The 18,524-nt window shown below is 37.7% G+C and overlaps 1 protein-coding gene across 2 annotated transcripts; it reads left to right on the top strand.

The window, feature by feature from the left end:
• Positions 1-867: 867 nt before the first annotated feature.
• On the top strand, positions 868-17,972 carry ca8 (carbonic anhydrase VIII). 2 transcript variants are annotated; one of them, XR_013287283.1, is made up of 9 exons: positions 868-1,157; positions 3,871-4,062; positions 4,140-4,264; positions 5,614-5,709; positions 6,398-6,460; positions 6,718-6,766; positions 6,924-7,036; positions 13,871-14,061; positions 17,493-17,972. XR_013287283.1 is itself a non-coding variant. In XM_077536916.1 (8 exons), the coding sequence occupies exons 1-8, from the start codon at positions 1,085-1,087 to the stop codon at positions 14,003-14,005; spliced, it is 846 nt and encodes a 281-aa protein (XP_077393042.1). In that variant the 5' UTR covers positions 868-1,084; the 3' UTR covers positions 14,006-14,166. The 2 variants fall into 2 exon arrangements, 1 of the variants encoding a protein (XP_077393042.1); XM_077536916.1 differs by lacking the exon at positions 17,493-17,972 and having other exon boundaries at positions 13,871-14,166.
• The last annotated feature ends 552 nt before the right edge of the window (positions 17,973-18,524 follow it).

Here is an 18,524-nt window from a genome sequence, read left to right as displayed (position 1 = left end):
GATAGATAGATAGATAGATAGATAGATAGATAGATAGATAGATAGATAGATAGATAGATAGATAGATAGATAGATAGATAGATAGATAGATAGATAGATAGATGGTTTCTAACTTATGTAACCCAGTGTCTGATCTCATGACTTCAGTAAAATCAGATGTGTATCACAGACACAGAAAGTAGACGGACTGTCCTGCTTTCGCATCCACAAGTTGGAAACAAGGGATTTCGCCTGCATTCCAAAGACAATTTCTTTATAAGGAATCTAGGGCAATTAACATCAGTGTCCTAGGGGATATGGAGTAAAAAAAAAAAGGGGAAAAAAATATGGGATTGAAACAACAGGGGTTAAGGGGCAATTACTGTTCTGAAGTTGACTTCTTTGATTCTAAAATAGCTCAATAAAGTTTTTTTTGCAAACAATTCTGACCATCACAAAGCTATCAGAGATTAAAAAAAAAATAAAAAATTGCCCTTGTACATTATTTTACCAGCAATTCTGTTTTCTCAGCCACCTCTCTTTTTGCTCAAGGGAGTGCCTTTCTATGGCCTCCAAAAGAAACACACCAGCATGACCTTCCTACCAGCTTCCCAACACTCAAACACATACACCCACACACGCATGCACACGCATATACACCCAGAGCAGAGAAACATAAACAATATAAGAAAAACACAGCAGTTACATAGAATTCTCTTATACAGGTTTATTAGATCAGTTCCCTAAAGAAAGCTCAAGTTGTGGAGGGAATGAAATATATGTTGGAAGGAAGCCAAAGTGAGTGTGTGCACCTGCAGTGAAAGACGGAAAGGAGGAAGGGAGAGGGGGATGACAGTAAAGCAACGCAGAAAGGGGGTGGGGGGCAGGGGAGGAGCGTACAAAGTAAAGGAAAACGTAGAGAACGACAGCTCTATATACATCAGGTAGGAATTTAAGATTAAAACAGATTAGACTGTAGCTGGGAATCCATCAAGAGGACTATAGAGACACAGACTTCACTTTGAGTCCAAGTAAACAGTGTGACAGGGAGTGAACTGGAAGTACAGACTGGTTTCCATCCAGAGTGAGCTGACTGCCAAACAGCATGGCTGACAAAGTGAATGAGGAATCGAACAATAATCCAAGGAAAGATGACTTGGACTGGGGCTATGAGGAAGGTAAGCTATTCATCATCATGTGAATGGATGAGAAGACTATTAGGATATATGCTCTATTCCTTTGACAAAGCATTCACATTTAAGTTTTGTTTTCTTCTCATTTGAGCAACTTCATTCATTCCGTTTTTATACTGTACAATGTGCTGCATTTATCAATTGCAATGAGATGAATGAGTCTTTTTGTTTGTCTCACTCTGTCCCTTTACTTGCAACCTGTACTGAGGATTGTGCTGTATGCTTAATCTGTAAAACTCTTGCTGTGAGTATAATAATTTCACCATTAATTAATAACATATCATGCAACATCGATATTATTAAATGCTTTCGATAGCATGTTTAAACTAATACTGTGCATGGTTGTGCCACTTTACAAATTAACTTGATTTTAACTTTTAAGTGTTTCTTTTACAAGACTTTTAAAAGACAAGTATATATTTGGTATCTTAAATTCACATAATTTTATCTGCATATTATTACTTCATATTCTGACCCACCCTTTAACAGCTGTATTTGTTTGTATATTCCCTGTGAAACAGCAAGTCAAAGGGCAAACAAACCACAGTCTTTAAGGAGATAAAGAGGATTTACAAAGTGTACACACCCCTGCTAATGAGACCATGACAAATCATTTAAAAAAAAACTGTTTCCACCATTTTCATTATTATTGTGACCTATGATCCAAACCACAAAATTAATTAATTAAAAAATAATAATAAGAGTAATTTTCCAAGGGGAAGCAAACATAAAGAACAGAAATACTTATGAATACGTGTGTAGAAGTGTGCTCATCTTATAACTGAGATGTGGCTGGTTTCAGTTAACCAAACACATTCAAGCTCATGTTAAATGGGAGTCACAACACACTAGCCACCATTTAAAGTGACTAATTAACCTTAAAATAAAGTGCAGATGCTCCAGTACTCTTTTTCTGACAATGCTTTTGCTCTGGATCTTCTCATGATCCATCCAGGTCATTTCATTCTTAGATCATTGTATCAATCACAACTGGACTTCAACTGGACTTTCCACTTCATGTGTGTTTTTAAAAGTGGTCCATAAATACATTTCAATTGAGTTGAAAATAATATTTTTGTTATATTCCAAAACAAACAACCGCATTGGATTCCGATTTGGGAGTGTCCCTCCATTTATTAAAATTTCTCGATTGGGAGAAATTCAACTGACTGTAAAAATGAAGTAAAGTGACACCTTGTCTATTTTTTATGCACCGTTTCCAAAAAAAAAAAAAAAATGTTATGAATTCATCAAAACAACAAAATACCCACATAAGAAACTAAAGGCTGCTGTAATGTTACCAATATGAGACAGAATGAACAGTTGCTGTGCTTTCCCAACCAAAGTCCAGACAAAAGTTTGTGGAGCCTTTTAAAGGGATATACAGAAATTGTTCAAGCTTCGAATAAGTTGTTGTCAAGAGCTTAGTTGCTGAGGAAAGTGGGAATGTGAAGTCCCCCCCCCCCCCCTCTCACTCGTCACATTCACTCACTGTGTCTGCCTCTGCTGAGGTTGCAGCCAAAAGGCAGACTGGCATTCATGGTTTCACAAGACATGGGGAATCTGGACTGGACCCTTACAAAATCATCAAATGTGTTTAGGGTCACTTTGCCTTTTAGACATGCTATGAAGTCAAGGGTTTTACACAGTATTTGCTGTACAGTCATTTGGGTATAATGCAAAATGTAGTTCAAACAAAGTGTCTGTGTGTTTTTTTTAAACTCGTTTCTAAACAGGGGTCTGTATTTGACAAGTCTTTTGTAGCTTCTGCCTGCACCTATGTTTTCTTTTTTGACAAAAGGTTTGGAGAAGACAGACATTAGCAAAACCAAGAAGAAACTGTAATTGTATTGAAACAGTAATTTCATAACATGACCTCATTGTAGCAACACGTTTTGTTATTGTATTTACAGTAGTGTGATGAGACAATGAGTGTATTTTTTGCATTATAAAAAGACTCAAATACTGCATATTATAATTTTTTTATTCACATATTATAATCTTCAGTATACATTACTGACCTGACCGTGTAAATATGATTTTGCATTGCATGCTGGGTCAGGCAGTCTGCTTCATATTATACATATTTATTATCAACCATTGAAACTTATTGCATGCATCATAAGGTTACTATATCAATGTGTGCCAAAATTATTAATAGTGTAAACGCAGTAATATAATGCTTGCTTACTTACTGAATAGATTACAAAAAAATGAAGTGTTTGTTTAGTAGAATAGATTATTTTTTGCTGTAACAATGCTGTTTGGTAGTGACTCATATACTGCCAGAAAGCCTGTTTATTTCCTTTTTAAATGGTGCCAAATCAGTAATTAACATGCATTTGTGGGATGAACAGCAGAGCTGACTAGTATATCGAATGCACTCATGAAAAACTTACTGTGAAAACTTATAGCTCTGTTGCTCATCCCACAAATGCATGTTCCTTGTGGCACCGTTTACAGTACAGTATATACTGTAAATAAACAATAATATAATGAACAGGCTTTCTGACAGTCTAAAGATTAATTGTAACAGCAAATAATCTACCAAACACAATTTCATTACTTTTGTGCTATATTTATTTAATGTGTTGAGGCTGTGAGAGGGTATCTTTACTGTTGTAACTCAGAAAATGACACATCACATAGACTGAATTAATGTTGCATGTCTTTTTGGGCATTTATTTACCCTGTGTAGGTGTAGAGTGGGGACTACATTACCCAGCAGCCAATGGTGAGTACCAGTCACCCATCAACTTGAACTCCAGGGAGGCTCAATATGACCCAACGCTGCTGGATGTCCACCTGTCACCAAACTATGTGGTGTGCCGTGACTGTGAGGTCATGAATGATGGACACACTGTACGCATCCTTCTCAAATCAAAGTCCGGTATGCACGTGCACGATCTAACGTAACCTTTTCTTTCCTAGTATGTGTTTGCTCACAATTTATCGTGCTGTGTTCAGTGGTCAGTGGTGGTCCATTACCTAGCGATCATGAGTATGAACTTCACGAGGTTCGATTTCACTGGGGCAAAGAGAATCAGAGAGGATCAGAGCACACAGTCAACTTTAAGGCTTTCCCCATGGAGGTATATACACACGCATACAAGACCATCATGAAATCAGGGGCACTCCAGTGTTTTGATTTTAGTAGCCTATTGGTATGTGTCCTTCAGGCTGCACTACCATTTGTGAAATCCTTGAAAAATTGACTTTTCATCTGGTAATAGCTGGCTAAGAAATGGCTAACTGTGTAAGAGTAGAACGCCAACCCATTGTATGGTAACGTGCGAGAGGAAGAGAGAAACAATGAAACCACTGAGCTAATTAATCAAGTGGTGCCGTTGCTGCTAATTTTATCTGTTGTTCTTTCCTCATGTAAATAGACTTTCCATTACTACTGTCAAGTGTCACATATCAAGTTTTAGACAGCCAAATGTGTTGCTGCCTGATTCTATCCAATCCAAATTGTGTCTACCTTGTTACATTGTACCTTGTTACATTGTGACTTTAGCTGGTAAAAAAAAAACAACCCAAAAAAAAAAACTGCAATGTAAGAGTAAATCTAGCTGGTTAAAAAAAAAAAAAAAGACTGCAATGTAAGCGTAAATCCAGCAAGCACAAATACTGTATTGTGTTGGACAGATAGTAACGGTGGAGTAGTACATGCAGGGCCGGCCACAATAATGTTGATATAAAATGTTTAATAGCACACCACACAACAAACACCAAATTTCACAGACAACTATCCAAATAAAAAATAAAATAAAATAAGTATGCCTTTACGGAATTCTTATCTTGCGCAAATGAACATGGGTATGTGAAACCATGATTTATGCAAATTTATTTGGACTGGACTGACTGCTTTATTTTATAGCCAGCAAGCTTTGCCTTGCTTTGGTACACAGAGTAGCATATATGTAATGGTGGAGTAAACAAATTACAAGCAAACTAAGAAGCTAACGCAATTTTCATGTTTAGTTTTTTATAGACAATGATGATTGACTGACATGCATGCCTCTAATCCTGGGCCCGTTTTTTGTCCTCCTCCTTTCGCCGCTTTCTGAATACAGCACCTGAGGGCTTGGACCTTTTCATTGTAAATGTTTTTTTTGGAGGAAATATATATTTTTTAAATCTTTATATATATATATATATATATATATATATATATATATATATATATATATATATATATATATATATATATATATATATATATGTGTGTGTGTGTGTGTGTGTGTAATATTTCAAATTTGTCATACAGCTGATTCTGGTTGGTTTTACACTCCTTTTCCATATTATCTTGGATAAGAGTCTTGAGTCATCACCAGCTGACGGTGTCCAACGCGTTGAGTCATTACAGCTCTGCACTGCACACCTGCTGATGACAACGAACTTTCAAATTCAGCTGGTGTTCTATTGTTTCTCTTTGAAGCTCCATTTAATTCACTGGAACAGCACAGTGTTCAACTCTCTGGAAGATGCTCTAGGGAAGAAGAATGGCGTTCTCATCATTGCTCTTTTTGTGCAGGTGAGCAAAACATGAAAGTCACTCAATCAAAACACAATTCATTTTGTTCTACAAACTCAAAATAAATTACGTACTAAAGTACTCCCGCTTAACTATGATGAGACAAGGCAGACATGGTGGCAAACATGCAGGCATAGAGAACTGTTGTGTGCCTGTGTGTCTTTATGAACTCATAACACTCAACACATTCCTTTCCTCGTCATTTATTATTGCTTTAGTTTTGTATATGTATATGTATGTATATAAAACAGAGGCACGTGTACCGCTCACTAAACAAGTTCCAATTCCGGTTCAACTGTCATCATCATCCTTTCTGTGATGTAATTGCATATTACACATTTTCTCAGAAGTTTGTTTTAATGCCAAATCGTATGACTTAAGGCAAGGTCTTTGAAAAATCTGCTTTGCTGTGGAGCATTTTTAATCAGTTTGTCTACGTTCTGCATAATATGTTTGAACTGTTCTAAAAGCACATCATGACACACGTTTGTTCGACTAACTGTGCCTTAAAAAAAAAGTATTTTATAATACCATGTTTTTCCTTCCTTCAATTGTGTGAGTTTTGCTTACCCGAGGAAGGGAACGTGTTTTCACTTGTGATTAGCTGGGATCATTTTACAATCACAATCTTCTCCCAACAATACAGTGTTCCTCCGTTGACCTCTTCATATCTAAACTGTGCCAACAGATTGGTAAAGAGCATCTGGGTCTGAAAGCCATCACAGAGGTTCTACAGGACCTGCAGTACAAGGTGAGACTGACACAGAAAAGGTCAGAGCAAATGCCTTGATTGAGCAGATAAAGAAACAATGAAGAGCTCTTTTCCAAAACCTTATAAATCCATTTGAATTATTCTTAGAAATATTATTTATTTACCCACACTTGCACATTTCATAACCATGAATTCCATCTGGTTTTGAAAAGAGCTCTTCAACTAGACAACAGTTAATTTATGGTGATAATTAGGGATTTTATTTATTTATTTATTTATTTATTTTTTTCCATTAGGGGAAGAGCAAGATAATACCCTGCTTTAACCCAAACACTTTGCTGCCTGGTAAGATAAATGTACAATGTGATGGAATAACTCACAAATTGAAGGGTGGGGGAAATCAGTTCATACTAAATTACATATCGAGTATGTAGATTTTTTCTTCTCCACTTGCAAAGACTTTTTATCCCGACCCTTATATGAATATTGAAATTGCCCTCAGATCCATTATTGAGAGACTACTGGATGTATAAAGGATCTCTGACAACACCACCTTGCAGTGAAAATGTGATTTGGATCCTCTACCGCTACCCTCTCACTATATCACAATTACAGGTAAATATTTGAATGTTATACATTCTTCTATTCCATCTTTAAAACTGAACCAATCAGTTTAATTGTTGATATTTTACAAAAGGAATGTAGTATTTCTAATGTGCATTGGCTCACACATAGTAAGAAACTCACATTCATTAGGATTAGAGCATATCACATAGATACTACTACTACTACTACTACTACTACTACTACTAATAATAATAATAATAATAATAATAATAATAGTAATAATAATAAAGTTAATACAAAATTGACAGGACATTCTGTATCATTTTAAATAGATATATTTAAAAAACAGCTATGTTATATTAAACAAAACTACATATCACTGGTGCCAAGTTGAATCCTGGACCCCCAAAATCCTCACTTTACAGGAGACACCAAAAACTGTTTGTTCAACCATTAATATTGCACAGTCAAACAGAGCAAGCCATTTTCAACACATTAGATTGGTGATAAAAAAGTAAATGAATAAATAAATAATTAAATAAATAAATAACACCCACACCTGCTGTTACACCTGATCAATCATGTAAATTTGTAGAAATAATATATGAAATTTACCTAACTGTGCAGTAGGCACTGTTTTCCCAATACAACTAGCTCATCTGCTGTGTATATATATAATAGGGATTCTACCATCATGTATGACTGCGTTCGTTTGTTTGTTCGTTCGTTCGTTCGTTCGTTCGTTCATTCACTAGCATAACAAGGTAAAATTAATCATTCCTTAACAATGAAGAACTATTATGACGAGATATTCAATATTATTTCACTTTCCAATCTCACTGATTTATGTACTGTATTTATTGTATGTGGGCGGCACGGTAGTCGAGTGGTTAGCACGTCCGCTTCCCAGTTCTGAGGTCTCCGGTTCGAGTCCAGGCTCGGACCCTCCTGGGTGGAGTTTGCATGTTCTCCCCGTGCCCGCGTGGGTCTTCTCCGGGTACTCCGGTCTCCTCCCACATTCCAAAGACATGCATGGCAGGTTAATTGGGCGCTCCGAATTGTCCCTAGGTGTGCGTGTGAGTGTGGATGGTTGTTCGTCTCCGTGTGCCCTGCGATTGGTTGGCAACCAGTCCAGGGTGTCCCCCGCCTACTGCCCAGAGCCAGCTGAGATAGGCGCCAGCAGCCCCCGCGACCCTTGTGAGGAATAAGCGGTCAAGAAAATGGATGGATGGATGGATTTATTGTATGTTTGACCATTTGTGTGAGGTGTTTTATACAAATGTTCTGGCTATTCTAGAGTACATACTGTATGCAAACATCCGGTGGCAAATCCAGGTCCAGAAAGAAAAAAACCCTGCCACAGTTTGTCTTTAGCCGTGGTGCTTTTATAGAAGCTCATGTCCCTGAGCTATGCTTCTATAGAAGCACCTGCTAAACTGTGGCTGGGTTTTTACTTTCTGGACCTAGATTTGCCACCGCAGCAAAAATCTGTCTTGTAGTCCTTAACTGTGTGCAAATTACAATAATATAACTGTTTACAGCTGAATGTGAGCATATTCTGTTTCACACATCAAATCTGTTGGGTTCAACTGGCTGTATTCAAGAATATGCTAACAAATACAATGCGGTTGTATTGCAGTTATCTTCAATTTCTGTAGGTATGCCCCGCCTGCTGTCTTCAGAAGATTGCATTACATTCCCATGCTCATCATTAAGGCAGCAGCGTGCCGTGCACTCTATGTAGTCCTCGTATTTTCCCACAGCTCTCTTACTTTCGTACATCAACACTTAGCACTGACAACAGCCTGAGGAGATCCTGAGTGTACTGCAAATATTTGGAGTGAGGAAGGTCATATTCATCTTTGTGAAGTCAAATAAACAGTGAGTTATCTTCTTACATAGGCAAGGCAAGGCAAGTTTATTTGTATAGCACATTTCATACACAAGGCAACTCAATGTGCTTTACACGAGGAAAGACAACACGTAAGCATCAAGAAACAGTAGTTAACATTCAGAGGAATAAAAATAAATGAAAATAGGTTACAAACTAACAATCTTAAAACATTATTCAACAAACTTTAAAAAATTTAACATAAGGAAGTTTAAAATGATAATGATAAAAAAATAATAATAATAATAAAAAAAAAAAATAATAAATGAAATAAAAATAAAAATAAAAAAAATAAAAAAAAATTAAAAATAATAATTAAAAAAACACTTAATTAAAGCTGTTTAAAAGTCCATAATCAAAGGTATAAGAAAAAAGCAAAGTTTTTAACCTGGATTTAAAAGCATTTACACTCGGGGCTGACCTCACTTCTGCTGGTAGCCTATTCCATCTGTGTGCAGCATCCATCCATCCATCCATCCATTTTCTTGACCGCTTATTCCTCACAAGGGTCGCGGGGGCTGCTGGCGCCTATCTCAGCTGGCTCTGGGCAGTAGGCAGGGGACACCCTGGACTGGTTGCCAGCCAATCGCAGGGCACACAGAGACGAACAACCATCCACACTCACAAGCACACCTAGGGACAATTCGGAGCGCCCAATTAACCTGCCATGCATGTCTTTGGAATGTGGGAGGAGACCGGAGGACCCGGAGAAGACCCACGCGGGCACGGGGAGAACATGCAAACTCCACCCAGGAAGGTCCGAGCCTGGACTCGAACCGGAGACCTCAGAACTGGGAAGCGGACGTGCTAACCACTCGACTACCGTGCCGCCTCTGTGTGCAGCATAATAGCTAAATGCAGCTTCACCATGTTTGTTTCGAACTCTGGGTTCCACTAGTTGGCCCAAGTCTGTGGATCTCAGAGCCCTGCTGGGTTTGTACTCAATCAGCATTTCTTGGATATATTCAGGACCCAAACCATTTAGTGATTTATAGACGAGTAGCAGAACTTTAAAATCGATTCTACAGCTGACAGGGAGCCAGTGTAAATCCTTAAGTACTGGAGTAATATGTTCTGATCTTTTTGTTTTGGTCAGAACTCGAGCTGCAGCGTTCTGAATGAGCTGCAATTGTCTCATGTTCTTTTGAGAGAGTCCAGTCAGAAGACCGTTACAGTCATCTAGTCTGCTGGAGATAAAAGCATGGATAAGCTTCTCTTGGTCTGCTTGAAGCATGCAGTCCTTCAGTCTGGATATGTTTTTCAGCTGGTAAAAGGCTGTTTTAGTGATGAATTTAATATGATTGCTGAAGGTCAGATCTGAGTCTATTAGTACCCCAAGATTTCGAACTTGGTCTTTAGTTTCTAAAGACAGTGACTCAAGCTGTTTTTTAACAGCAATCCTCTTTTCTTTATTGCCAAAAACAATGAGCTCCGTTTTGTTTTCGTTCAGCTGAAGGAAATTTTGGTTCATCCAGTTGTTAACTTGCTCTAGAGAATGACACAATGCGTTAATAGAACTGCTGTCATTTGGGGACATCGATAAATACAGTTGTGTGTCATCTGCATAACTATGATAGTCAACATCGGTGTTCTGAAGCATTTGACCCAAAGGTAACATATACAGACTGAACAACAGGGGTCCAAGGACTGACCCTTGAGGGACCCCACATGTCATGGCCTTTCGATCAGATTCAAAATTTCCAATGGTCACAAAGTAACTCCTTTCCTCCAAATAGGACCTGAACCATTTAAGGACTGTTCCATTTAATCCCACCCAAGTTTCCAGCCTGTCTAACAGTATATTATGATCAATCGTGTCAAATGCTGCACTGAAGTCCAACAAGACGAGCACTGATACCTTCCCTGCATCAGTGCTCAATCTTATATCATTCAGTACTTTAATCAGAGCTGTTTCTGTACTGTGATGAGGTCGGAAACCTGACTGGAATTTATCCAAAAGTCCGTTTAAGCTCAAAAAATTGCTGAGTTGATTAAAAACCACTTTTTCAACTATTTTAGTTACGAAGGGAAGGTTTGCGATTGGTCTATAATTTGCTAGCAGGGAGACATCCAGTGTTCTCTTTTTTAGAATGGGCTTGACGGCGGCTACTTTCAGACATTTAGGAAGTTCACCTGATTGAAGTGAGCAATTAATTATTTGTTGTAAATCGATCTGAACAGATTTCACAATGGTTTTGAAAAAGCCAGATGGAATTGTGTCAAGACAGCTCGTGGAAGGTTTCAATTGCTGAACCAAGTCTACTACAGTATTTTGATCCACTGAGTCAAATTCTGTCATGGTAATTAAATTATTCCTAGGTGATTTTAAGTGCAGCATCGTTTTGTTATTTTGCTGGTTTGTAACAATGTTTGACCTGATGGCTTGTACTTTTTCACTAAAGTAGCAGGCAAATTCATTGCATTTATCTGTTGAGAGGAGTTCTGGCGCTGTTTGATTTGGGGGATTTGTAAGTTTGTCAACCACGCCAAATAGAGTGCGTGTATTGTTGAGGTTCCTACTAATAATTTCAGAAAAGTGTTGTTGTCTAGCTATTACTAACTCTTGGTTAAAATGACAAAGACATTGTCTGTACAGGTCAAAATGAACTTGGAGTTTAGTTTTTCTCCACTTTCGCTCTGCTTTTCTGCATTTAGATTTCAAAGTCATTATGTTGGTAGTACACCTCCAAGGTGTTTTAGTTCGGGATGAAATGGTCTTAGTTTTAATAGGAGCAACAGCATCCAAAACATTTGAGATTTTTGAGGTGAATTCATCCAGAAGTTCATCAACGGTCTCTGCATTTACAGTTGGTGATGCAGCCATTAATTCCATAAACATGTTGCTTGTATTCTCATTTATGTACCTTTTTTTAATCGAGACAGTAGTTGTTTGAACTTCTGGGATTGTTTGTAATTCAAAAAACACACAGGAATGATCTGAAATAGCCAGATCTTTCACCTCAACAGATAAAATGTCAACACCTTTAGAGATGACGAGATCAAGAATGTGACCTTGATTGTGTGTTGGACCTTTTACATGTTGTGAGAGACCAAAAGTATCAAGTATATTACAAAATTCTTTGGTATTTTTATCCAAGTTGTTGTCAACATGAATGTTAAAGTCTCCAGTTAAGACCAGATAATCATAGTCGGTACAAATTACTGACAGCATTTCTTCAAATTCCTCCATGAATAGGCCAAAATGTTGGCACCTTCTCCTTCTGTCAAGTAGTGGCAATTCTTTGTTCCAATGCGTAGTTTATATTTAACACAAAGTTCTGATTCAACAACAAAGTTAATATGTACAGATAAATGTTTCTAAAGCCAGTTTTCCATTACAGGTACCAGAACGACTTGGCCCCATACCGTTGTTTCTCCATTAAAAACAGGCACCACTCAAATGGGGCGGGATTAGGGTGGGATCAATTGAACTGTGCAGCTTCCACTGTACAATCGCATTGTGCGTGGTTCCGCAGTAAGATTTCATGAGTGGCTATTCTGGCCTCTTGTTTTCAAAATATGAATTGTGGTTTCATGAAATGCCGATTGTCACAAATTACAGCCCATCAAATGCACAGAAGCTTTCATACAGATGAAAAAACAATTTATAGGTTTAAGACAGCAAAAGACAGCTTGATGCCACCAAGACATAAAAATACAGTATACATATATTGTGCTTTACTATAACAATCATTTTTACAAATTCATATGGACCAATGAATGAAATTGTGAAGCTTGTGGTAAAAATTTTCGCCAGCTGTGCATCTGTCACATTGCTTAAAAACTGCCCACATCTGTCGGCCAAACGGATGTCAGTGATGTCACGACCTTGCTTACGTTTTAGAACCAGGTTGGAAGAGGTTCTGAGGAATGGTTCCATTTTAACCGCATGGTCCCGAAAAAGTATAATGTAGAAATGTGACTACACAGGGTGGAAACACAGGCTGTTTTGGGGTAGAACCAGCACAATGGAAAAGGGACTTTATATTCATAGGCAACTGCAGCCATTCGTTTGTTATTTAAACAGCAGTGTGAGAATGATTTCAAGTATTAAATACTGAAACGATGTGCCTGTATTGTATCTGAAATGTCACACTGACCCAACCTTTCATTCATTGAGGCTACAAAGAACCTATAATTTTTTTGGCCCAGGGTTATTATAGTTTGGGAATTTTTCATTTTAGTTAGTTTTATTTTGTTTTGAGTTTTTTATTATTATTTTTATTTAGTTTCAATTAGTTTTCAGGGTGGTTTTGTTAGTTTTAATTATTTAATAAATGCTTAGTTTTTGTTACATTTTAGTTATTTTCAATATTAGTTTGATTTTTTGTGTATGAACATGTGTATTACTTGTGCACAATATAAAAAAAAAAACCCACAATGGGAGCGATGTCATTTGAAGGTGCTTTTCTATTGGCTTCTTAGATGACGTCACTTCTGTGTGATACACTTTCAAACGTCCTTAGTCCGGTTATTATCAAAATAAATCTATTTAAAACCAGAGGTGGGTAATCCAGGTCCAGAAATTAAAAACCCTGCCACAGTTTGGCTTTAGTCACAGGAGGTTCTTCTTGACCGATTGGTAAGTAACTTGTTTACCTGCTGGTTGATTAGATGCACCTGTGGCTAAAGCCAAACTGTAGCAGGGTTTTTACTTTCTGGACCTGGATTAACCACCTCTGCTTAAAACCACATTTAAAATCATCCCCAAATGCTCATGCATTAAATTATACCAAAGACAAAAATGAAGCACATTTTTTGCACTAATTATAGTTAGTTTTAGTAAGTTTTATGAACATGAAATGTAGTTTCAGTTAATGTTTGTTTTTTGTTTTTTAAAGCAATTTTCGTTTTTATTTTATTTCGTTAACGAAATTGATTTTTTAAATTTTTTTATTTTAGTTTTAGTTTTTTTTTTCCGTTAGTTTTAGTTAACTAAAATAACCTTGGTTTGGCCACACATGTAATTTGATCTTTTTTTGACCCTACAGATTGAAGAGTTTCGGAGGCTACGTTCACATGTAAAGGGCGCAGAGCTGCCAGAGGGGAATGATGGGATGCTGGGAGACAATTTCCGACCAACCCAACCACTGAGCGATCGGACTGTTAGGGCGGCTTTCCAGTGATTCTCACATTCCACTGCCAACTCAAAAAATAAGATCTACACACACAAACATGGAAGGTATAAGAGCCTGTCAAAAGTTACTTTGTGACGTCATATTCTTTTTCTTTCCCGAAAACACAGAACACTCTTTTAATAAAAGTTGGGATCTTGTCCCTGAGCTTTTCAGCCCTCTGGAACCACATTGTAATGGATCAAGTCCCAAAAGATCTATCCCAGTTCATTTACTAATCTGGCGCTACCCTATATAGTGTACAGTCCTTGGAGTATGGGGACATTCTGAATGTGCAGTAGCTCAGAAACACTGCAGCAGGAAGGTTTATATGCCAGAGGAAAGAAGACTAAATTTGCTTGCTTAGTGCTCAGGAACTTGAAGCAGAAATGTGCTATGTACTATATCAATGTCTCTGGGAAGAAACTTATAATGTGCAGACTGACCTAAATTGAAGTGTTTAGTGAGAAGACAGCAAGGGGAGATTTTGGGGACAAGCTACTAGGCTGCTGCAATTTAAAAAGGGGAAATACCAAATAGATGGAAACAGTGTGAGGTAAGGGGAAAAAGACGAAGAAAACAGAGGACTGTTGTTTATGGTGTAAGTGGATACTGTCTTGGTTGCACCAGGACAAATGCACCTGTGAAGTAAAGAGTTTGTATAAATGGGAGGTAGTGGGGAGAACCCAAGGGTCAGAGACAGACAAGTTACCCTAACTTTTTGTCTCGTGTCATGCTGGTCAAATTCTGGGAAGCTTGAAAAAACACTTTTCACATTACAAAATTATGGCACAGACGTTTCATTGTGTACTACTTTAGATGGTACAATAAGGCATTTCCTCCAAGGACATATCCCACTTCTGACATAATTTGCCAGTTCTCCATGCATAAATCATCACCCTGTATCCATAATGAGGATGGAATTAAAATACTGTAAGAACAGCAAACGTTTTTTTTTCAAACAATATTTCTGTTACGTTCTGAGGTTGGATCCCAAAAGTGCAGACACAAATAAGAGTTTAACACTTTATTTGCATAACATCAAGAGGCGTGGAACTAACTTGACTTGACCAGAAGCAACGAGAAGGCATCCAGGAAGGACAGAGGAATAATCCGACAAAACACACGCTTCTCAGTTAGGCTTATATAGACAAGGAATCGATCAGATTGGCTGTGGTTAGACATGTGGGTAACAGGACTGACATGGAATTATCTGATTGGCTGTTGACTAGATAAAGAGATGAAAGATTCTTGACGTCACATAGCTCCTGACATCACATAGCTTAAGACCAGTTGAAACTAGATGCTGGTTACATCACTTCAAAACAGACACTTGACCTCACAGTTATGACCCAAACATAACCCTTGCATGACCCAAACTTAACCCTGGCATGACCCAGTCATGACAATTCCACACGCCTATGCAAACAGAAATATTTATTTAGCTTTAAAGTTGGAATCATTTAATAATCCTGAACTCTTTCTTGTCATATTAAATGATAATTCTGGTGTGTTTTTGATACAACTTGAGTCTTGATAGATATACTTTGGTCTTGTTAGCTGTGTAAATGCTCTACAGTTCACCTTAATGTACTGCTGCTCTGGTTCTTGCTTACTACATTGACAGTGTTTTCAGTCACAATCAGATTGTTTTTTTTGTGTTTTTTTAAGGCTAAATGATTCATTTTAACCACAGTTGATGTCCAGCTGCTAGACATAATATCTAAACATTAAAGCAAGCTTTGGGGTGACGTCAATGCAAGCTGTCAAACGAGATAAGGCACGTTATGTAAGATTTTTGCAGTGTAGATATTAACATGACTATTAAAAGCATATTTCAGCATTAAGTATAATAATAATAGATATTCTTAGAACTTAGAATTAGATGGATTTTCCTGCATGGCCGCACTTCTCATCCAGCCAGGCATTTGCTACATTTGCCAACACTTGCAAACATTCACACCTCAAACCTGTCGTTTATCCATTCTTCCCTCATTTGTGAACGTGACTCGAACTACTCTACAAGGTCTACATTGAAGAAACTGCAGAAATTTCTGGAAAATACATGTGACAACAATCTCCTGTATTTTTCATATTTTTGAGCTATGGTTGTTGGGTTGCACTCCCCGTGCCCGCGTGGGTCTTCTCCGGGTACTCCGGGTACTCCGGTCTCCTCCCACATTCCAAAGACATGCATGGCAGGTTAATTGGGTACTCCGAATTGTCCCTAGGTGTGTTTGTGAGTGTGGATGGTTGTTCGTCTCTGTGTGCCCTGCGATTGGCCACCACTGGCTACCAGTCCAGGGTGTCCCCCGCCTACTGCCCAGAGCCAGCTGAGATAGGCGCCAGCACCCCCCTTGTGAGGAATAAGCGGTCAAGAAAATGGATGGATGGATGGTTGTTGGGTTGCAATACAAAAGCCGCATCTTACAAAGAAAAAAAATGGCAAAGACACACTTAAAATCTTTCTCAAACACGTGTGGGGAAAATGTGTCATTGTCAGATGAAACCAAGGCTGAACTTTTTGGCCATAAACTTACCACTGCTCACTGCAAAAGAACAAGAATGCCAAATGAACAGTTCTTTGGTCTCAGTTTTTTCATCCTGGCATTTGTGTGGATTTTTTTTAATTTACTGTCAAGCTGCGTAAATATGTGAAGCAATTATAAATACAGTTTGATGTGTACTTTCATTCAGCAAACTATCCATGAATCCATTTCGATTGCACGTATCCTCAAGGCTCATGCAAGTGTTGAAGCAAAGCCTATCCTATCTGACTTGTGGGTGAGAAGTGACAACTTGGCGACTTTCTCGCTAAATCTGATGACTTTTTAAAGCCTCTTGGTGACTTTTTTTTGTGTGTGTCAAAAGCGGCTAGCAACAAATCTAGCGACTTTTTCTGGTGTGCTTTAGGGTGGCATTTTATTTTATTACGAGCTTTTTGCCTCTCCCACAACATTATTCCTCTCTCCTACAGCGTCCATTACTATTACATGAAAATTGCCAGTTATTTGGTGACTTCGAGCTGTGGTCCACTAGATTCAAGTCAAACACATCTCATACAACCATTCACGTTCATTTTGACCAGTAGACAATTTGGAGTCTTTAATTCAACATTCATATTTTTGGAATCTGGGATGAAGTGCCTGGAGAAAATCTATGTAAGCACAAGGAGATTCAAGATTTCTTTATAATAAAAAATAAATACATAAATGAATAAATAAATAAATATGTAAAAATCTCAGCCCCACCCCCACCCAGCATGAATGCTAATTACTGGCGAAGTCTTTTCCATATCGTCAGCTTTTAAAATACTATGATACCCTTGAATGTTCAATCTCCATCACCTTAAGTAAACTACCAGAACCACAGGAGCAATAAATGTTTCCAGTGTTCCCTTCCTTTATACGTCTCATCTCACATCTGGTTCATTTTTTGCTTTCATTTCAGTCTGATGCATATGTTGATGATTTGTTTATTTATTTATTTTGGATGGCAGGGAAGAAAGAGGTGATGTGAAGAGGAGCAGCAACAACAGAGGGAAGGAGCGGGATAACAAAGGGCAGTAGATCTCCAGACTGAAGTTGGAAAATTATAATTTCTCTGGTTCTTCCTTAACATTCTCTCTCTCTCTCTCTCTCTCTCTCTCTCATCATACATGCAGTTAAACTGAATAGAGATCTTTAAAGAGATGAAGAACTCGTATGTATGTGACACTATGCTGTATCTAAAATATTTGACATTAATAGTAATATAAAAGTTGTAGATAGGCTATAACGTTAGCGTGATGTGTATAAAACTGTCTCATGTAAGATTAGTGTGCTAATAGTTGTAATACATTAACGAGTAACATTTGATGGGAGAATTTTTCACTTTTGAAGTGTTTGTACACAATAGTTGGGTATTTTGAGTTCTTTCCGGCCCATCAAATATGAAATAAAACAACCAGTTTCAATAAACCTTTTGTTATTACATCTCAGGATGTGTCTCTGAGTGAGCTGTTCTTCATTTTACATAATAACTACCCTTCCGTCTCCCCACGGCTGACATGTTCAGTTGACTGGGTGAAGCTACTAAGTGATTTTTTTTTTTTTTTTGCAACGGTCGGAGTCCACTGGATGACACTGTTTGAAACACAATCATGCGGAGGCCCTATCACGTAGAAACACACAAATCCTTAATAGGTGTGACACATTTGCTATAAGGCTACTAGCTACTATTCGGTTCTGTCAAATGACATACTGGTTTGCTGTGTGAAGTTGTCAACACATTAAAGATGGGGAGATATTTGTGTTTGGTGAGGTGCCTTAAACAGAATAACTCATCTCCACTTTTTTTTTTTTTTTTTTTTTTTTATAAAGAGCTTTAAAGACAGGCATTGCTGTATAAAATTGCTGTACATGAATAAAATGCTTTTAATGTCTTTGTTCCAATATTCAGAGTTTTATATGTTTCTTCATAAGCTTTGTTCCCCCTAGTTCCAAAATCCCATCATGTCCATGTTATCATGTCCATTTTTAGACTTAGACTT

This window comes from Festucalex cinctus, chromosome 1 (assembly GCF_051991245.1).
Source record: "Festucalex cinctus isolate MCC-2025b chromosome 1, RoL_Fcin_1.0, whole genome shotgun sequence".
In the NCBI taxonomy this organism is placed as follows: domain Eukaryota; kingdom Metazoa; phylum Chordata; class Actinopteri; order Syngnathiformes; family Syngnathidae; genus Festucalex; species Festucalex cinctus.
This window is presented reverse-complemented; position numbering and strand designations above follow the sequence as displayed.

Bases quoted from the DNA above. Each gene is read 5' to 3' on its own strand.
- ca8 (XM_077536916.1), top strand. From the start codon at position 1,085: ATGGCTGACAAAGTGAATGAGGAATCGAACAATAATCCAAGGAAAGAT. The intron at 1,158-3,870 runs GTAAGCTATTCA...TACCCTGTGTAG, and splicing joins GGACTGGGGCTATGAGGAAG to GTGTAGAGTGGGGACTACAT. The intron at 7,037-13,870 runs GTAAATATTTGA...TTGACCCTACAG, and splicing joins TCACTATATCACAATTACAG to ATTGAAGAGTTTCGGAGGCT.